The sequence below is a fragment of the Bubalus bubalis genome, chromosome 24, assembly GCF_019923935.1.
Source record: "Bubalus bubalis isolate 160015118507 breed Murrah chromosome 24, NDDB_SH_1, whole genome shotgun sequence".
Taxonomy (NCBI): Eukaryota; Metazoa; Chordata; class Mammalia; order Artiodactyla; family Bovidae; genus Bubalus; species Bubalus bubalis.
In genome coordinates, this window is record NC_059180.1 from 13858170 (window position 1) to 13880741 (window position 22572).

The 22572-nt window shown below is 41.4% G+C and overlaps 1 protein-coding gene and 1 non-coding gene across 4 annotated transcripts in view; both read right to left on the reverse strand.

Moving 5' to 3' along the window:
- Positions 1-22572, reverse strand: part of LOC102406545 (S-adenosyl-L-methionine-dependent tRNA 4-demethylwyosine synthase TYW1) — a 146071-nt gene that overhangs the window by 62828 nt on the left and 60671 nt on the right. For all 3 annotated transcript variants that reach the window (XM_006070322.4, XM_044936074.2, XM_044936075.2), the window contains exons 12-13: positions 18708-18885; positions 7820-7955 (exon numbers count right to left, since the gene is read on the reverse strand). In XM_006070322.4, the coding sequence (XP_006070384.2) occupies positions 7820-7955; positions 18708-18885 (314 nt within the window). The remainder of the gene's footprint in view (positions 1-7819; positions 7956-18707; positions 18886-22572) is intronic.
- Positions 19294-19366, reverse strand: TRNAM-CAU. Its single transcript has one exon. It is a non-coding gene; the product is annotated as a tRNA-Met (tRNA).

Here is a 22572-nt window from a genome sequence, read left to right on the forward strand (position 1 = left end):
GGCAAAATAAATCTATGGTGGGGAACACATGTATACCTGTGGCAGATTCATGTTGATATATGGCAAAACCAATACAATATTGTAAAGTTAAAAAAATAAAATTAAATTAAAAAAAAAAGGAAAAAAAAATTTAAAAAAAGAAGAAAAAAAATCCATGGTGACAGAAGATGACAGAGTTTTCAAGATATGTTAAATCATACATAATCATATGTTAAAAAGTACAGTTGCAAAAATATGTAACAATCTCATTTTATAAGACATACACATACTTATACACATGAATTAAAACTCTTGAAAGAAAAACTAATAGTAATCATCATAGTAATAGTGTTTTTGTCTTTGAATTCTGGTGGCATACACGTCATCTTATTTTCTTCGTTATGGGGATATTTATTTTCTAATTTGTTTTTAGTAGATATGCTTAACTAATTTTAACCTGATAAAAGGAAATGCCTTTAATTTCTTCATTAAACAATATTATCGCTCTGGGTTCAAAAAGTTACTATTCATCACATTAATATCTATTGTTCACTTTTCTGACTTCCATCCTTCCACTCAACCCACTACACAATGGCTTCTATGCAAAACACTACAGTCCATTTTGACAGTTATTAAGAGGTCAACTGGTAAACCAAGTTTCTTTTTCACTACACCTTAACCATCCCTCAGTAACTTCATGAAAACTCAGTTTCTTTGAATTGTATGTAATACACCATACTTGCATGGGATTGTAAAAACACTGTTACCAAACTCACTACGTACCACACCAGACTCACTTTCTACATACGATCCTCATCTTGAAAGCTTCAAAATTTGTCTTGCCTAAGGCTCCTTCTTTGGCCTTCTCTAGACATTTCTTAGATAATTCCACCTACTTTCTTGCCTTCACCTGCAATCTACTGCTACAGAGATGACTTCTAAATCTACATATTCACACTCCAACATTCCTCTGAGTCTCTGAGTCATGGAAGCAACTATCTACTTGGCTACAAGACATCACCTGACGCCTCAACATGAACCTAAGATGCAACATGCTCATCTTTTCGTAGTAAGCTTATGCAGAAGTCAGGTTTGGAGAAAATCTATTCTCTACTCACTAGGGAATTCCCAGGACTGGGGAGAGTCACCAGTTTGCAGATTACCCCATGGGCTCAGTGGTAAAGGGATTTCCTTGTGGCTCAGCTGGTAAAGAATCCACCTGCAATGTGGGAGACCTGGATTCAATCCCTGGGTTAGGAAGATCTCCTGGAGAAGGCAAAGGCAACCCACTCTAGTATTCTGGCCTGGAGAATTCCATGGACTGTATAGTCCATGGGGTCACAAAGAGTCGGACATGACTGAGCGACCTTCACTTGCACTTTCAGTGGTAAAGAATCTGCCTGCAATGCAGGAGACATGGTAGGAGCCTCGATTTCAATGCCTGGGTTGGGAAGATCCCCTGGAGGAAGAAATGGCAACCCACTCCAGTATTTTTGCCTGGGAAATCCCATGGACAGAGGAGCCTGGCAGCTACAGTCCATGGAGTCACAAAAGAGCCAGACATAACTTAGCCAGTAGACAACAACAAAAACAACAACTGGAGAGATCAAGGTCAGCAGTCTTGGTCTGATCTCTAGAGTGGCTAAAACCAGAATACCCTCTTAGCCAGGCAGAGGAGGGTGAAACGACACTAAATCCAGGCTGGATGGGATCAACAATACAGAGAGGATACACGCAGGTTAGATAAACGTAAAGGGCAAAATAAAGTCTAAGAAAAGATAATAATAAGAACAGATATCCAGACTACAGCCAGATGGACTAAAGCTCAAGAGAAGACTTTGGCATCAATGATGAGAGGCAGAAATAAACCAAAGAGGTCAACAAGCAGGGCAATTAGTCCGAAAGATAGAGAAGAGATTAGTTTATTCTAAAAAGGAAGGAGGGAAGAAGAATGCTATTTAACTGGTGGGTCAGATGGTAAAGAATCTGCCTGCAATGCAGGAGACCCGGCTTTGATCCATGGGTTGGGAAGATCCCCTGGAGAAGGAAATGGCAAACCACTCCACTATTCTTGCCTGGAGAATCCCATGGACAGAGAGGAGCCTGGCAGGTTACAGTCCAGGGGCCATAAACAGTCGGACACAACTGAGCGACTCACACACACAAGATATTCTACATTGTAAGACACACAATTATTTTATGTACCATTATTTTATGTCTCTCCTCTATGAAAGTAACAATGCTACCAACTGAATACGACATGCCATCTCTAGCTGCATCTGACTTTAGAAATGTTAGAAAGTAACAAAATGTTCCTGTTGCAACTGGAGAACAACAGAGACACAAGGCTCCCTCCCAGGTGTGCTCAGGACAGGAACCTGATCTACACTCAGGCCCCCACGATATGAAGGAGCAGGCTGGAACACACTCTGGTGAGACCCTTATACGGGCCAACAAGCAGGAAGCTAAGGAAGGAGGGGAAAACCCAGGCTTCCCTCCCCTGGGTTTTTTACCATTTTACTTTACCATTCACACACAACACATCACTTTTGACACTTCTGGTCACATGTGTGAGGGATTTTCCCCCACCAAATTATTCTCTGCAACATGAGCTAGGTGTCCCACCAATTAACTCACTTTTGACATTACACCTACTTCAGAGGCCAGTCCCAAGTCTAGGCCGTCACCTGCGCTCCTGGCTGATGGGCTGTAAATCAAGGGTTCCCAGGGCCCCCTCCTCTGGTTTGACTAATCTGCTAGAGCAGCTCGGAGAACTCAGGGAAACACTGACCTACATTCACCAGTTCATTAAATGGTACAGATGAACTGATGCATAACGCATGGTCTTGGGAGGGTCCTGAGCACAGGCACTTCTGTCCCCATGGAGATGGGGGTGCATCACCCTCCCGATATGTGGTTGTGTTCACCAACCTGGAAGCTTCCCAAACCCCCAAGTGGGATTTTTATAGAGGCTTCTTCTTGTAGGCACGATCAATCATTAACTTCACTTCTAGCCCTTCTCCATGCGTGTGTGTGTGTGTGTGTGTGTGCTGGGGCGTGCTGATAATTTCAAGCTTCTAATTATGGTTTAGTCACCCTGCTGACCAGCCCTCAAGCAGGATCCATCCAGGAGCCCACCCAAAGCTGCCTTATGAGAACAAAAGATGCTTCTAGTGCTCTTATCACTTAGAAAACTACAAGGGCTTTAGGAGCTCTGTGCCAGGAACTAGGGGCAGAGACCAATATACATATTTTCTACTATTTCACACTGTTACTGATGAAAAACTATACTGGCTTTAACCTGAAGGTCAAAGAGAATTTTTATTAGCGTGGAAAAATGCTCATGACCCAGTGTTAACAAAGAGCAACATACAAAATTGAATCATATATGCAAAAAAAACACCCTCCTCCAAAGGATGAATAGAAGAACTACTTCAATGTCAGTGGTAGTTGTCTCAAAGTCCTGGAATTATGGGTAACTTCTTCTTTTCTCTTTACTTCCCCTACCTTTCTATAATCAACATGTAATATTTTTATAATCAGATAAGGACAAATATTAAATGTTTGTTTTTTTAAATCTGCCAGTTGTAGGCCACATGAATACTTCAGTTTATTTAAATATTAGATACACAACCATCTCATTAATGTACAGTTTCCCTGGTAGCTCAGACATAAAAAATCCGCCGGCAATGCGGGAGACCTGGATTTGATCCCTGGGTTAGGAAGATCCCCTGGAGGAGGGCATGGCAATCCACTCCAGTATTCTTGCCTGGACAATCCACATGGATAGAGGAGCCTGGCTCAGTCCACGGGGTCGCAAAGAGTTGGACACAACTGAGTGACTAAGCAAGCATGCACAAGCCCTTCTTAACAGCAAGACATTACTCCAAGAACATCAGCTCAGTGCATACTCATATCTGTTGAACTAATGTTCATTTTGAACATCCAAGAATGTGTAATGAGGGGAATTATTTCTGTCTTTCAAACATGAGGTTTCAAGAATATCAATATTATAACTCAAACATGGGGAAAGATTAATTACTTTCATTTCCTACTGGATCTTCAGCTTGGCATAATAATGGACCAGCAGAAAGACAAGTGGTCACACTGCTGATGAAAAGTCTACTGCCAAAGGTAAGCAGTGTTGTCTTGCACAAAATGAATTTCTCTTTTTTTAAAAAAAACGACTTTGACGAGTAGCTGCCGTGTCCAGAAACTGAAGCTAACACATTTTATGCTGTGTTATCTTGACAAAATTGCTTTTTAGCCCTACATAATCAAATACCAATATATTTCTCCCCTCATATTTGAAAAGGAACATTTTGACAAAGGATAAAAAATCTTGAAATGTAAACATTTATACTTGCCAAGAGTAATAAAACAAAATATGCTACCTTCTACTCTGGGTGGTACAAGCTCACACGTAGGCTGAAAAACTTGGAAAAAATCAGATTTCTGTTTATAAAGTTTAAGAAATTCTTCAAATGCTTTTCCTTGCTCAGGTATATTAAATGCTCAAACAAATAACAGGAGATAATACTATGGGTGTTCTAATTGAAGTATCACTTTTATTATAAAGTTTTCATTTAAAAACTCAAATGATATGCGATTATAGTAATCATACATTTGGCCCTAGTGAAATAGTATAGCCACAACATAAATGTCTTATTTTCTAGTATTAAACAGCAGTAAAGTCGACCTTTCTTAATAATTATCTAATGTACCATCATATCAGATATTCAAAAGGAAATAACATAGCTTGAGTTAAAACTTGTTATTTTGACAGCAGCTTCCTGCCACAGATCTTTCCTAAAAGACAATATAAACAATGCAAGAATGAGAAACATAAACTAATCGCTACAAAATGCTTAGAAAGCAATTATCCTAAACTGCAGGCAGCTAGTTTAAACAGCCCAAGAAACTTTTCCAACTAGAGTTACATGGACACAAATATGATGTTATATGTAAGAAGCTCATGGGTTAGAAAATATTGTAGAACTTTAAGTTACTACATGGCTAACAATGAGTCAATCCAGACTACTTACAATTGAACTGGACATTCAAAGGCTTGGAACTTCAAGATAAGAATTCATTTTGTGTTGCTTTGAAGCAGGAGTCACCTTCTGTGTTTTTGCTAAATTTCCATACTGGGTCAAAGACATCTTCACGTTCTTCCAAAAGATGTGCAACGTATATACCATGGAATACCACTCAGTCATTAAAAAGAATGAAACAATGCTGTTTGCAGCAATGTAGATACAACTGTCTTACTAAGTAAAGTCAGTCAGAAACAAATACCTTATGATATCACTGACATGTGGAATCTAAAATAGGACACAAATGAACCTTTCTACAAAACAGAATCAAGACTCATGGAGAACAGACATGTAGTTGCCAAGGAGTGAGGGAGAGAGGGATGGATTGGGAGTTTGGGGTTAGTAGATGCAAACTATGACATTTAGAGTGGATAAACAACAGGGCCTATAGTACAGCACAGGGAACTATATACAATCTCCCAGGATAAATCCTAATGGAAAAGAATATTAAATATATAGATATATAACTGAGTCACTTCGCTGCACTGCAGAAATGAGCACAACACTGTAAATCAGGATATGTCAACAAATAATTAAAGAATGCATTTGTGGAGACTTTTGGCCAAAAGGAAAAAAGGAGACTACTGAGCCAGTCTGCTAATGCCTACTTGTCATCTTCCACACTCTGACTCAGATAGGCCTGGATAACAATCTCATATGTGTTTGATACTTTTTCATTTTTATTGGAATACAGTTGACTTACAATGCTGTGTTAGTTTCAGGTGTACAGCAAAGTAGTTCAGGTAGTTATAAATATTCCACTCTTTTTCAGATTCTTTTTGCCTGTACGCCATTACAGAACACTGAGTAGTTCCTTACATACAGTAGGCCCTTATTAGTTTTCTATTTTATAGAGCTGTGTGTATCATATGTGTTTGATATTGCCAACCCTGCTGTTTACTTCCATTTAAACCCATTCTGATTTTCATGTGCTGTACCTCCTGTCTCAGCAACAAGCAAAGAGGATACACCTGAAGATAAAGTCCACAGCCAAAGAGAATTTAGCAACCAAGCCAGATTTGACTTGCTAGTTTTATAAATAATACAAGATGGATCAGAAACTAATGCCTATTTTTCATGTCTTATATAATGTCAGTGTTAATGACCAAAAAAGGCACTGATTTAATTTCTCAAGCATAAAATTAGGCAGTGGGGATAGGAGCGAGTATGGAATGTGATCAGCTGAAAAATAAAGAAAATGTATACAGTACCTCTTACCACTACAGAGCTCTGGTGAGTCTCATTCATTCTTTTAACAAACATTTGTCAAATACCCTGGTGGCTCAAATGGTAAAGAATCCGCCTGCAATGCAGAAGACCTGGGTTTGATCCCTGGGTTGGGAAGATCCCCTGGAGGAAGGCATGGCAACCCAATCCAGTATTCTTGCCTGGGGAATCCCCATTGACAGAGGAGCTTGGCAGGCTATAGTCCTTTGGGGTCACAAAAAATCGGACACGACTGAATGACTAAGCATAGCACACAAATACCATAAAGTGTGCCATGTTAGATAAAATTCAGATATGAGTAAGGAATCCAGTTCAGGAGAGGGAAGTTAGGATAAAACAGAGGAAACGAAGTGTATTTACAGATATGAAACTTAGGAGACAGGGCAGCTATCTGCAACTGGAGAAGGCTTCATGGCAGAGGCAGTAAGGAAGCTGAGACCTGAAGGCTGCAGAGAATTTCTGCCAGTCAAAGAAATGGAAAGAAAGGACAGTCTGGGCTCTCAAGAAAAGTGCTGGGCACACCTGCAGAAATGGCAAGATGAGTAGAGACGTGTAGCATTCCTGGGCTATATGGTGAACAATGAGCCTGGAAATGTCCACTGCAGCCAGACAGCCATGGGGCAGGAAGGGCAAAAGAGGGAAGGGCAGGTTTTCTGGGATACCGACTCCCAGCTTTGGCTACACATCAAAAGTCCCCCGAGATGTTTAAAATGAAGATTCTTGAATCCCACCAGGAATAAGAAACTCATTTTTTAAGCTCCTACAGTGGTCGTCAATATCAGATCTGGGTAGAGCAGGAGGAACTGCAGGGGAGAAGCAAAGAGAACAAGAAAGGGGAAAACGGCTATAAGAGAAGAAGAGGCAAAGCAAGGGACTTCCCTGGTGGTCCAGTGGTTAAGAATTCGCATTCCAATGAAGAGGACACAGGTTTGATCCCAGGTAGGGGAACTAAGATCCCATATGCCCCAGGGCAACTAAGCCCGCACACAGCAATTAAGAGAGTCCATGCACACACGAAGACCCAGCACAGCCAAAATTTTTTTTTAATTATTTTTTTTTTAAAGGTAGAACAGAAAATATCAAATGCTGACAGTGGGCCAGTGGAGAAGAACCAGGACTTTAGGTCTAAAAGAATAGGGAGACTTAAGAAGGGGCAAAGGTTTGCAGGAAAAGACAGCAAATTTGGACGCTTTGGGGTTGAATTCCCTACTGGGTAGGTAATTTTGTTCTAGAAATTCAGGAAAACTAATTCCATATTTAAATATATTCTAGGGTTGCTACGTACTGTGGCTTAATTGTGTTTAATTAGCTTTGGGGGTATGCATTCCTCTCTCTAAATACATGAAAGACATATAATATATAAGGCACAGTGCTAGAAACTTAAGAGGAAGTCGATAAATAAATATTTATTGAATAATAAAAGTGGAAGTCTAAAAAAAAAGTTGTAGATTTTAGTCTTTTTTAGAAAGAAAAGAAAAACTTCTCCATTTTTTTTTTAAAGATGTCATAACTCTTACCTTTGCAGCCAAGGCTTTTAAACTATCAAGGAATCTTTGCCAGAAATCCTTGAAGAGCGGGCGGTCGATTTTCTTCAGGCTGTCTTTGGTGCTAGCGTCCACACTGACGTAGAGCTGGGTAACTGGTGTGAGGTCCCTTGGTAATTCAAAATTTAAAAAAAAAAAAAAAACCACAACAACAGAAGAAGAAAATTACACATAAGTCAGGCTCTTCACAATGCTAAATTTACAATCTGTAATAGATGCAGTGTTTAAACATGTCACTGGATCTAGAGGCTTCTACTTCTCCCAGAAATTGAAGGTATGATTTGTTTCACTGGTGGCTCAGCTGGCAGGCTTCCATCATAGCTCAGTTGGTAAAGAATTTGCCTGCAAAGCAGGAGAGCCCGGTTCGATTCCTGGGTTGGAAAAATCCTCCGGAGAAGGGATAGGCTACCCACTCCAGTATTCCTGGGCTTCCCTTGTGGCTCAGCTGGTATAGAATCTGCCTGCATTATGGGAGACCTGGGTTCGATCCCTGGCTTGGGAAGATTCTTTGGAGTAGGGAAAGTCTACCCACTCCAGTATTCTGGAGAATTCCAAGGACTATATGGTCCATGGGGTTGCAAAGAGGCGGACACGACTGAGAACTTTCATTCTCACTTTCAGTGCAGAAGATGCAAGAGATGCAAGTTCAATCCCTGGGTCAGGAAGACCCCTTGGAGAAGGAAATGGCAACCCACTCCAGTCTTCTTGCCTGGGAAATCCCATGGGCAGAGGAGCCTGGTGAGCTAAGTCCATGGGGTGATAAACAGTCAGACAGGACCGAGCATGCGTGACATTGTAACAGAATGAAATATCAGTTGGTTATTCTTTAAAATGACTGAACACCATCCCTACTGAACTGAAAACATTTGATTACTTAAAACTGGTCTCTCTTCAAACAGGTGTTTCAGTGGAAAATAAAACAAGATCAAGCTTTAGGTCTGGCACTTTCAGCTCAATTACAAGGGGCTCTCAGACCGAAGCTTTCCAAAAACTCTGCCACTAAGGCTTCTCCAGGGGTCTGTGCTGATGGGCCACCTCCCATCATCCATTTGCTGATGGGGTTTTCTAAGGAACAAGAACAAGTCTTCTCTGAAGCACACAGAGCCACACCAAGGCCTCGTCTAGGCCTCTGAGAACAGGAGTGGGTTGACAGTCAAGCCTTGCACAGACAAACAATGACCTACTCTGAGGGCCATCAGCAAAGCTGAGTTAGCAGAAGGGCAGCAACATATTCACAAAAGAGCACAACCCAGAAGAAAAACACATGTTGCAGATTTTTATTTTCTTTGCCTTCTTAATCTGCATCCGTCAGTACCACTCATTCCCCACTTCTCTCAAACTCACTGGCTCATTTCACAAAGTAATCATCTACCATGTTTCTTGCCAGTTATGTTTAAAGCTCAGATTGTACTTTTTCCAAAGCCTCTCTGTTCTCCCTGCCAATGGGTCTCATAATTCACTCTCTTCAGTGAATTTCGAGAAAGAAAGAAATTGCCCCTTAATAATCCTGACTAAATTCTCCCATTATTAATTTCCTATAACTATTCCATAATTTATATTTACCTCAAGAATGTTATTTATATGTTGTTTTTTTGGTTTCAAAGTCTATGCCCTTTTAAAAACTGACACATAATTCACATGCCATAAAATTCACCATCAAAGGGGTTTATGTGCTTTTTATATCTATCAGGGTTGGCCTTACAACTTTCCTTGACGGACAAGAACTCTATTTTTCTTTTTACCCAGTCATATCAGTAGACACTGAAAGCTACTTTTCAGTGGATATCGTTGACTTCAACTGACAGAACTTTTAAAGGAATGTAGGCCAAACAAATGCTTGTAATGATCTGGCTTAGTGACATGGAAAAACCAGAAGGGGCTACAGTCAAAGTTGTTAAAAGTGGGGAAGCTTTGATCAAAGCTAGGAAAGAATGATTAAAACACGGCAGACTCTCATTGCTTTAATCCCTCTCCAGTGCTGATATGATATCTAAAAGGAATCCTTAAAAGTTCAATAATGTGTCACTACTGAGCAAAGGACATCAATTACTGGAAACGCAAAACGAATGTAACTATAATGGCGGCAACTTGTCTCACCACCCCTTTCGCTGGGGGCCTCTTTAATAAAATAAGCTACTCTAACTGGACTTTGTGTTTTACAAAACTAAAAAAGATCGTCTTAATGGATACTGCAGGCTATCATCATCTAATAATTCACAGGACTTTGTGTCATAAAGCTGCCTGATGCAAAATGGGAACCGGCCCGACCTTTTCACTACACCGCCATACCTGCTTTTAGATTATGAACAGTAAATTCCAAAGGCCTTAGTTGTTTTACAAGCCTCCATCATTTCACACACACAAAAAAAAGGGGGGGGGGGCGCCTGGACATTGACACTAGCAATAAGGAATTTTGTCAATACTAGATGCCTGAAGTGCTATAATTAAGGAATTTTATAGACTTTTTCCCAAGGAGCAGAGGAAGAATGGAGAAGAGGAAAAGCCTTAAGGAGCTGTGTTCATTCCTAAGTGGCTCAAAAGCAGTAAAAGGACCTTGGAGAAATGTTCTGAGTCTCTGCTATTGACCTCTGTTCCCTGAAAAAACAGGCAAAGAGGCTCCAAGCTCAGTCATTTGTCTGCCTCCATTTTATACAGAGATAGGATGGTTTTAGTCACATCCTCAAAACTATCATAATAATTCCTGAGTCTCAGAATCTCTCAAGGCTGTTGAGGATCATTAAAAACTATACAATGAAAAGGATATAAAGCCTGAGCCCAATCCCCAGTGAAAACATCCTGTGAATCTCGATATGATTATTGTGATGACCTTTCATCCTGCTAATTTTAAACCTGAGTTATGAATGATCGTATATAGAAATACACAGTAACTGAACATAAAAATCCTCTCCTCCTTCCTTTCTTTAGAGATCAGGCCTCATTCTACCCAGAATAATCTCAGTAATCATATCAAGACCCTACCTAAAATGAACCTACTCATCTCTACAGAAAGGAAAAAAGGGAGAAAAATTCATGTTTGTAAGAAATCAAGGACATCAAATCAGTCAATCCTAAAGGAAATCAACCCTGAATATTCACTGGAAAGACTGATGCTGAAGCTCAAATAACTTTGGCCACCTAATGTGAAGAGCCGACTCATTGGAACCTTACCTGATGCTAGGAAAGGTTGACGGCAGGAGGAGAAGAGGGTGACAGAGGATGAGATGACTGAATAGCATCACCATCTCAATGGATGTAAGTTTAAGCAAACTTTGGGAAATAGTGAAGGACAGGGAAGACTGGAGTGCTGCAGTTCACGGGGTTGCAGGGAGTTGAAAATGACTTAGCAACTGAACAAGAAATCAAGGGAATTCAGTAGTAACTTTGATGCTCCTATTAATAAAAAAATAACCAAAGTGACCACTAGCAAGTGAGAAGTACACTAAGTTATACACATATTGGAATATTCTAGTTATCTTTAAGTACTGATTCACAGTTTAATCGCCTTGTGTTCAGATACTGTGCTCTAAATGATTTCAACACTTTCTTGAAACCTGCTGTAATGCCCAGCACATGGCCATTTTTAACTGTTCTGAGAGCAAGTTCTGTGCTCTTAAGAATTTACATTCCAAAGTTTCAAGCTTCAATACTCTATTTCTGCCATATAGACTAAACTTGTTAATTTAGCCGTTCAAATCTTCACTACTTTTACTGATTTTGATTTACTTGTTTTATCCATTTAAGAGAAGCATGTTAAAAACTTGCTATTTCTCCTTAGAGTTCTGTCAATTTTGAGATTATGTTACTGAGTGTTTACAAATTCTGACATATATACAAACATATTGCTTTATGTTCCTAGTGGGTTTAATTTTTTATTATTAGGAAATGCCCCATTTCATCTCAAGTAATGGTTCTTCCCTTAAAGTACACCTGACTGATATTACATAGCCTACCTTTCCAACAGTGTTTTTCACATATTATATTATGCACTAACAATGTCACTACAAGGTGGTCGTTATTACTGTGATCATTTTACAGATGAGTAACTAGATACTGAGAAGTTATCTTCCCCATGTCAGAAAGACAATAAGAAAGCAAGTCAAGATTCAAATTCAGATCTCTTCTAGACAGAGCCCAACCAAGCTCCTCATCATTTCACTGTGCTGCCTCTCTCTCTCTTTTTAGCTCATCCAGAAAAGCATAGTTCTGAAAAGTATTTCATCGATTCATAGACAAATAAGAAGACTATATTTTAAACTTAATACAAACAAAACGGTGGCAGATTTTATTTTCTTGGGCTCCAAAATCACTGCTGACGGTGACTGCAGCCACAAAATTAAAAGATGCTCCTTGGAAGAAAAGCTATGATGAACCTAGACAGCATATTAAAAGGCAGAAACATCACTTTGCCAACAAGGGTCCATATAGTCAAAGCTATGGCTTTTCCAGTAGTCATGTACGCATGTGAGAGTTGGACCATAAAGAAAGCTGAGCACCGAAAAATTGATGCTTTTGAACTGTGGTGTTGGAGAAGACTCTTGAGAGTCTCCTGGATTGCAAGGAGATCAAACCAGTCACTCCTAAAGAAATCAACTCTGAATATTCATTGGAAGGACTGGTGCTGAACCTGAAGCTCCAATACTTTGACCACCTGATGGGAAGAACCGACTCACTGGAAAAGACACTGATGCTGGGAAAGATTGTGGGCAGGAGGAGAAGGGATAAACAGAGGATGAGATTGTTGGATGGCATCACTGGCTCACTGGCCATGAGTTTGAGCAAACCCCGGAAGATCATGAAAGACAGGGAAGCCTGGCGTGCTCAGTCCATGGGGTTGCAAAGAGTCGGACATGACTTAGTGAATGAACAACAAAAAAAAAACAAGCAAAACAGGCTAGGAGGAAATAAGAAACTTCTGTGGAAAGGAGCAAGTAGTATTTATAACCGATCTTCATTTCATTGTCACTGTTATCTATAGCCACTGTGAGCTGATAAACACAAGAAAACTTTATTTTATTAAAATTCATGCATTTCTTCAAACATTTACTAAGTAATATGTGAAGAGATGTCCAATTTACAGAGTTTCTCTAACACATATAGTGACTATCCTATTAATAGCAAAAACACGAAGCAAACAAAATAACAGAAGCACAAGTGGAAGAAGTGAAAGAAAGAGAATGAAGCTCACACATAGTTTCGATGAAGATGCTAAAAAGTAAACACACACAGGGACAAATTCCGCGGTGGTGGAGGAGGTGTGGGAAGTTAAATGTTAATTGTGTCATAGTTAAAAATGGAACAGAGCTCTGTCTTCTTACAATAAGCCTGCTGGCAGGGAGTAAGCTTTGAATTAACTGTATGTATCAAAAAAGAAAAAATATAAGATTTTAAATGTAAACTTAAAAACAATGGACAAGAAAACCGTGTACAGGTGAAGTGAAGGTGAAGCTAAGAGCAAGTCAGTCTACAGAGGGCTGTACACGCCACTCTCCACCCTCTAATACACTCATAAAGAGGGACACAGTTTTAGGGTTCAAACACCCACAAAGGAAAGGACCCACTAGGTTCAGGGGACTTCCCTCATGGTCCAGTGGCTAAAAGTCTGCCTTGCGATGAAGGGGACACGGGTTTGATCCCTGGTCGGGGAACTAAGAACCCACATGCTGTGGGGCAACAAAGCCCACACGAAGCAACTACTGAGCCCGTGTGCTCTGGAGCCTGCGTGCCACAATTGGCTTGCACACCGCAACTAGAGAGTCTGTGCACCCACATACCGCAAGTAAGACCCATGCAGCCAAATAAATAAATAGTAGAAGGAAAAAAAAAACTGGGTTCAGTGTTGTGGAACATCACCCTCAACACGTTCCTTACTCTGCCACATGGTCTGCTTTGAGCAAAATGTCTCAGGAGGTCTTTGACACCTTAGCACAGAACAGTTTACAGGAAGGAACGACATGCAGCGGTCCAGCGGGACAGCATTATCCAGGTGCGATGGGCCTTTCTGACAGCAGGGCTGAATGTCAGCATAGATCATGCAGGCTCCAGAATTAAGCGTCCTAAACTCACATGTCTGCAGGAGCCAAGGATACGATGCGAGTCAAACAAGCCACTTCTAAACGAAAAAGAGGTTCTCTGGACACCGAACCACAGACTGTGTGTGAAACACTCAAGAATATTCTTGCCTTACCCCAAGCAATAGGCTTCTATTTTTCTGATACGCGGTGTTCTGTCTGCCTTCCATTGTTTCATGCCTGTTAGAAATGCTGACGGAAATTTCTCTGCTGTAAGGGATTCAACAGTGTGATTCCTCCGACAAGTAGCAGATGACACTCAGCCTCAGGGCTGAGTAGACAGCCAAGTGGTGGAGAGCACGGCAAACTGAAGGCTTCACCGAATAGATAACCATTCCTTGGTGTGATATTGTCAGATAGTAAGAAGTAGACACTTGGTCTTTGTCCCTAATCCCTGGTACAGAGCTCCTAATTTTGGTATTTCTCGAGTGACAGAGGTGAGAGACGTGTTTTCTGTTATCCCTAATGAGCCCCTGTCCACCAAACAAGAATTTATATTAATGAGGTGACTCTTGGTGGGCCCCTGGACAGCTTGAGGACAGGGGGCTGGTGCCAAAAGAACCAACCCAGTGATTAGAGGGTTGGCACTTTCAGCCCCACCCACAACCTCTAGGAAAGGGAGACGAGCTAGACAAGAGACTGAGTTCATCACCAATGATCGATCACAATGATTTCAATCGATCCTGTTTCCCAGCTGGCGCTAGTGGTAAAGAACCTGCCTGCCAATGCAGGAGACCCAAGAGACATGGCTTGAAATTCTGTGGATGGGCTGGGAGGTCCGTTCATCTTGGCTGCCTTTGCTATTCTCAGTTGGCGCATCTGCTGGACTGGCTAGTTCATGATGGCCTCAACTGGGACAGCTGGGGCCTGTGTGTGTGCAGCCTCTTATCCCCCAGCAAGTATGAAGTTGATCACACGGTGGCAGGGTTTCAGAGAGCAGCAAGAAAGGGCAAGCCTCGATGCACAGACATTATTCAAGCCTCTGCTTCTGTCACCTTCGCTCACTTCCTCTTGGCCAAAGCAAGTCACATGGCCGAGCTTGGAGTCAGTGGGGGGGGACACTCAGAGCTACAGCACAAAGATTGCGGATACAAGGAGAGGGAGAATTTATGGCCATCGTTTGTCCTCTACTGTAGCGCAAAACAGACTTTGTACCCTGTACTTTGTACCCTGTACAAAGAGGGTGGCCTTGAACCTACTGGGACTCAGTGCTTTTCAGGAATTCAATTAAAAAAAAAAAAAAAATTGGAGTTATGTTGGAAGGCCCAAAGGGTTAAGACTGGAAATCTCAAACTGGCAATTGATAAGGAGTAGGTTTTATTTGTCCTGCACCACGTTTAAAAACTTTTTTTTTTTTTTTTTTGAGCCAACATTTAAAATCCTGAGATTCTGCATAAAAGAGATTTCTTTTGGAAACCTTTGGAAAAAAAGACAATCTGGCAAAAATTGCCAAGCACCAAGTATGAAGTGCTGTTTTTATGACATTAGATCACTTCAGAACACACTTATCTGGTTTTTGACTCACACCACTTCTGACACCAGATGTGTGGTTCCTCTCCACACCAAGTAGGCCTGAAGTTCTCTGCAGACACCAGCTAGGTGTCCTGTGTTCAATTCCATTCTGACAGTAAATCCCTGGAGTCAGCACAGACCTCCTGGGTCAGGACTCAGTCCCAAGCCACCCCTACTTCTGACACCAGTCACAGTCCCAGGCTGCCACCTGTGCTTCTGATCAACTGCCTGTGGATCTGGGTGCCCTATGACCCCTCCTCGGGTTTGATAATCTGCTAGAACAGCTCTCAGAGCTCAGGGAAAACAGTTTACTTTCTATTAATAGTTTATTTTCAAGATTACAACTCAGAAAACTGCCGGATAAAAAGATGAGGGGGAAGGGGCACTGGGCGTCTCTACTCTCTCCAGATGCATCAGCTTCCCACCACCTGAAGTGTTCGCTGACCTGGAAACCAAACGAATGGTGGCGAGTTTGAGTGGCTCAGTCCCAAGGAAAATGATTACAGCAGAAGGTAACTGATGCATGCTAGGGTACCTCAGTTTCATGCCTATCAAAAATACAATTATAAAAACACTTGCTTTTGTGGAACTAAGAGGACTTTTTCTCAAGAGAAGGGGTTTTTGTTGTTGTTTAATCCTCAACAGCTCTATAATTAAATGTCACATTCTTGTCAGTTTTATTAGCCGCCATGTTGACAAATAAAAACATAAAGCTTTCTCATCTGCCTAAGGTGTTTTTTCCTATCTTCCATAAATCCTCACGGACCACTCACTGTGAAAACTCCCTTCTGTGGGAGAACTGTCCACAAGGAATCCTATGCTTTGGAGCTGGAGGGGGAACTGAGATCCTCTTAAAGAAAAGTTAAGTAGCCCAAAAAGGCCACTAGCCTGAATGTAACACTTGTATGTGGGTCAAGGGAAGACCAGCTAACAAAGTCAAGAGTTTCTTTGAAAATACCAGAGTATGGGAGATTCCTCTACTTTTACAGAGCCCCACTATCCTAGCAATCAACCCGGCTGGAACCTTCCCAGTCATCAGCTAAGTCCTCTTCTATGCAGGGCTCACAGAGCCATCCACTTTGCCAAACTTATCTATCTATCATGCCTCAATGACACCTTTTTTTCCTCTTTTTTATTTTTTAAATTATGAAAGTATGACAACACATACACAGCAGACTTGGAAAACACAGAACAAAGTTACATATAGTTCTGCTATCTATTACGATTATTTTTTTAGGTAGAAAAATTAAGATTTTTAGTTGGAGTTTCAATATCAAACTCTAAAAAACTAACAGAATGAATAGACAGAAAAGTAGAAGGATATGGTAGATCCAAAAAGCACCATGAACCAACTCAACATAATTAAGATTTATACAATTTTCACACAACAGTAGGATACAAACTCAAGTTCCCATAGACTATAAACTAGGAGACACTGGACTATATCCAAGGACATAAAACAAGGTGCAAAAATTTCATGGTCTATAGGTACTGAAATCAGAGTCTGTTCTCTTACCACTGTGGAATTATGTTAGAAATCAATATCAAAAGATATCTGAAAATAATCCACATATTTTCAAGTGCAATGTCAATGACACCTTTTTGAAGACTCCTCATTCTGTCTTCCTTTCATCCTTACAACTCTTAAACAAACCTTACCATCTCCTATCCAGTTCCCTGTTTCTTGGCCTGCCCACTTTATACAAACATGCTGGCAGATTACCCTGCAGAAAGCAAGATCTTCCTAAAGAACAGCATTTGAAGTCGTCGCCCCAACCTATTCAACTTGGTTTCCAGCTGCCAGGCTCTTCTGCACCCTCTGTTGTCCAAATCAACTATATTTACATAGTGGTATCCCAAAGACCCCAATTCTGTATCTTTCTCAGGTAGTTCTTATTAAAAACCAACAGTTTCCTATCTCCTTCCCAAGTACCAATCCCAGCCATATTTAAAAAAAATTTTTTTTAATTGGGCTTCCCTGGTAGCTCAGTTGGTAAAGAATCTGCCTACAATGCAGGAGACCCTAGTTCAATTCCTAGGTCGGGAAGATCTGCTGGAGAAGGAATAGGCTACCCACTCCAGGATTCTTGGGCTTCTCTGGTGGCTCAGTTGGTAAAGAATCTGCCTGCAATATGGGAGACCTGGCTTCAATCCCTGGGTTGGGAAGATCCCCTGGAGAAGGGAAAGGCTATTAAAAACCTGCAGTTTCCTGTCTCCCCAAGTACCAATCCCAGCCACACTGTTAAAATTATTTTTTTTTATTGGAGGATAATTACTATCTTGCTGTATCTCACTGTTTGCTGAACCCAGTGCAGCCAAGGTATGAGCAGGGAAGCTGGAAGAAGATGCAAGGGCCATAGGAACTGCAGACATGCTTCACTGGCTCATGGCTGATGCAGCAGCAGCTCAACTCAGCGCAACTCTGCTGCTGCTGCTGCTGCTAAGTTGCTTCAGTTGTGTCCGACTCTGTGCAACCCCATAGACAGCAGCCCACCAGGCTCTGCCGTCCCTGGGATTCTCCAGGCAAGAACACTGGAGTGGGTTGCCATTTCCTTCTCCATTGCATGAACGTGAAAAGTGAAAGTGAAGTCGCTCAGTCGTGACCGACTCGTAGCAACCCCAAGGACTGTAGCCCACCAGGCTCCTCCATCCATGGGATTTTCTAGGCAAGAGTACTGGAGTGGCTTGCCATTGCCTTCTCTGCAGCGCAAGTCTACTCTGCCTCTAAGAGCTTTTCAGGTGGCGCTTACATAGGACCACACCACCATGCACATGCACAGTGCCACAAATGATCCCAGCTAGTAGGACGTGAGTGGAGTGGGGCAAGAGAGCCTGACCACCGCCACCTGGCCAATTGCTCTCTCCTTACGATATTGTGTTGGTTTCTGCCATACATCAACATGAATCAGCCATAGGTATCCATATGTCCCCTCCCTCTAGAACCTCCCTCCCACCCCTCTAGGTTGTCACGCCATATTTTGAGACCCAAATTTAATAAGCCTTCTCAGAGAAGTTTTTACTCCACTTCTCCCATCTAAAAAAAAAAAAAATGACTTCTCTGTTGAACTCCCCCAGCAATTTTTTTTGCCTCTATTCTTTAAACAAATGTTATCTTTCCCAATAGAATTGATGTTTAGAAGCAGGTGCTCTGACCCCTCAAAGCCAACATTTATACATAGTTAGAAATGAGTAAATCCTTTCTGAATCAATACCTATTAGTTTTACTTCTTAGTCAAACACAAGATTCAAGAAGCATCATCTTGACAGGCGAGACCACTTACCTGATTTCCGCAGGGAACTGTGCATTTGTGACCAGGAAACTGGAGATTTTACACTCATGAAGTAGCTTCAAAAACTTGTTGATTTCTGGGTACATGATGGGTTCTCCCACGAGAGACAACGCACAGTGCTTTACTGTCATTCCTTCTTCAAAGCGTTCTTCTTTGACGCCTGGCACCCCTGGAAGACAGTGGAAAGGACCAAGTTCAATAAGGTACAAATAGAGAATGTCACTTTTATTTTCCATAATTTAAAAATTTTTAATTTTTCTTAATGGTTCTTTGATTTTAGAAGGAAAATTCATTTTTGATACCAGCCAAATAATACAAAACAAGGGCTGGGAGGGGGGCGACCCTTAAAATTATTCAAAGTGAAAGTCACTCAGTCATGTCAGATTCTTTGTGACCCCAAGGACTGTAGCCTGCCAGACTCCTCCATCCATGGGATTTTTCAGGCAAGAATACTGGAGAGGGTTGCCATTTCCTTCTCTGGGGGATCTTCCCGACCCAGGGATCGAACCCAGGTCTCCCACATCGCAGGCAGACTCTTTACCGTCTGAGCCACCAGGGAATCCCAAAAAGAATGATCTGCCCTCTCTGAGGTTCAAACTCAGGACCTTCAGATTATGAGACTGACATGCTGCCTACTGCACTAAGAGGGCAGACACAAACTTTCCCTTCTCTAGGGGATCTTCACAAACCAGGGATCAAACCCAGGTCTCCTGCATTGCAGACAGATTCTTTACCAGCTGAGCCACATTAAGTCAGAAAAAAAAAAAAAAAAGAAAAACCTACAGTGATTAAACCAGCAATCTCATCCTTGGCTTTAATACTATTTAAACTACATCAATAAAGCAGGCAAAACTAATTTTATTATTAGCTGATTATTTGGAACACAGAATACATTACTTTCCATAATTTTCTTAGCTCTGCATTCCATCATGTTGGTCTAAGAAAATGAGCTCAGTGTAGCTACATAAGGCAAATGAAGTGAAAGCCACTCAGTTATGTCCAACTTTTTATGACCCCATGGACTGTGTATAGTCCATGGAATTCTCTAAGCCAGAATACTGGAGTGGGTAACCTTTCCTTTCTCCAGGGGATCTTCCCAACCCAGGTCTCCCGCATTGCAAGTGGATTCTTTACCAGTTGAGCCACAAGGGAAGCCCAAGAATAGCCTCTCCTACCCCAATCATTGCCTCCCTTCGTCCCTCAAGTATTTTGAATTAAGATTTGGAAAACTAGAGCTGCCAAGATTCAGCGCCAAAGATTCTATGTAACTGGAGTGGGTGCAAGCCAGGGTCATGGGAGCTTTAACAGTTTCCCAGGTGATTCTAATGTGCAGCCAAGGTAAAAAACCACTGCACAGGGGCTTCCCTGGTGGTCCAGTGGCTAAGACTCCAGGCTCCTAATGCAGGAGGCCCAGGTTCCATCCCTGGTCGGGGAACTAGATCCCATATGCCACAACTCAGACCCGGTGCAGCCAAATAACTAACTTTTCTTTTTAAATTTCTATCAGTTTAAAACAATTTTTTAAAAAAGAAAACCACTGCATAAACCAGCAGTCTCCAAACTTAGAAATACACTGGAATCACCTGGGACTATCTTCAAAGTTCCAAACTTCAGGCCACAACCCAGGCCAATAAAATCACCATCTGGGGGAGGGGCCTGGGCATCAGGAGTTTTTGAAACTCCCCAGGTGATCCCAATGTGCAGTCAAGCTTGGGGAACCACTGGCACACACCATGGATTTCCACTGTAGTTAGACGTTGAGAAATAACCTAAGGAATTTTTTTAAAATCTCAGCATCCAGGCAGTATCCCAAGCCAATTAAATCTTGATCTTTGGGGATGAGCTTGAGACATTAGTATTTATTAAATGCTCCCCATGTGACTCGAGTGGACTGCATAGGTCAAGCAGTACTGCTTTTGGCTCAACACAGCATTCATGGGGAAAAAAAGAAAAAAAATTATTTTTAATAAATAAAAAGCATTCATTAGCATCCTTCAATCTAACATGAGTTGGAAAGGCTTGGAAAGAGCATAAGAAGGCAAATAAAAATAAATCTTCTTTACTTCAGACATTTCTGTCCATTATCTCTAGGCTCTTTTTTATTATTATTTATTTAGTTTTCATTGGAGGATAATTACAATACTGTGTTGGTTTCTGCCATACAGCAACATGAATCAGCCACAGGTATAAATATGCCTCCTCCCTCTTGAACTTTCCTCTCACCTCCCACTCCACCCCAGCCCTCTAGGTTGTCACAGAACTCTGGATTTGAGCTCCCTGCATCACACAGCAAATTCCCACTGGATTATCTGGTTTATATACGGTAATGTCTCCTTGGTGGTCTAGTGGTCAGGATTTGGTGCTCTCTCCAGGTCTTTTTTTTTTTTAATATTTATTTATTTTTAATTGATTGACGATTGGTTTACAATATTGGTTTGATTTCTGTCATACATCATGAATTAATCACTCAATCTCGTCTGACTCTCTGAGACCTCATGTACTGTAGCACTTCCCTCGGAGAAGGCAATGGCACCCCACTCCACTACTCTTGCCTGGAAAATCCTATGGATGGAGGAGCCTGGTAGGCTGCAGTCCATGGGGTCGCTAAGAGTCGGACACGACTGAGCGACTTCACTTTCACTTTTCACTTTCATGCATTGGAGAAGGAAATGGCAACCCACTCCAGTGATCTTGCCTGGAGAATCCCAGGGACGGGGGAGCCTGTGGCTGCCGTCTATGGGGTCGCACAGAGTCGGACACGACTGAAGTGACTTAGCAGCAGCACTTCCCTGTCCTTCATCATCTCCCAGAACTTGCTCAAACTCATGTCTGTTGAGTCAGTGATGCCATCCAACCATCTCATCCTCTGCTGTCCCCCTCTCCTCCTGCCTTCAATCTTTCCCAGCGTCACAGTCTTTTCTAATGAATTGGTTCTTCGCATCAGGTGGCCAAAGTATTGGAGCTTCAGCCTCAGCATCAGTCCTTCCAATAAATATTCAGAACGGATTTCCTTTAGGACTGACTGGTTTGATCTCCTTGCAGTCCAAGGGAGTTAACTATAGGTATACATGTGTCCCTTCCCTCTTGAATCTCCCTCCCAGCTCCAGCCCATTCCCACACCTCTAGGTTATTACAGAGCCCCAGTTTGAGTTCCCTGAATCATACAGCAAATTCCCATTGGCTATCTATTTACATATGTTTCTGTATATGCATCCATGCTACTTTCTCTAGGTACTTTTTGAAAAACACATTCTTTCTAAAGAGTATAATATTCCTCACCAAGATTAGAAGTGAGAAGCATATACATACACCTTCTCAGTCATTTCTTAGTCACCTCTGAAATGTAGTTTTTTTCACTATAAGCAGGATTTACCCCAAAGAATGTTTGTTAGAATTAAGTGAGATAATGCCTGGAAAGGCTTTAGCAGACGGCCTAGCACACACACACAAAATTCACTAAGGACATGTTTTTATCATCACCTTTATCCTGGTTTCTTAAAATAATTAAATCCCAGTAACTATCGCCTTAAGGAACAACAACAAATCTGGAGAAAATAAAGTTAGCTTTCACTGCTTGCTTGTGCTTTAGTTTCCAGGAGGTGACTTTATTTTACACATACACTCACACACAATCTACTTGGAAATAAGCAAGTGCAAGTAAACACCCAAGCCATCAAAATCAACATAATACAGGCTAAAATCAGAACAATCTAAAAGTGGCAGGTTTTATCTTCTTTTATGACTATCTAACTGCAATTCTAAGAATGTATTTCATGTCGGTATTGGAGATGGATAATTTTTTAAGTTACTGAAATCTAAAATCTTAAGTGAATCAAGGTTTTAAATAAAACGTGAT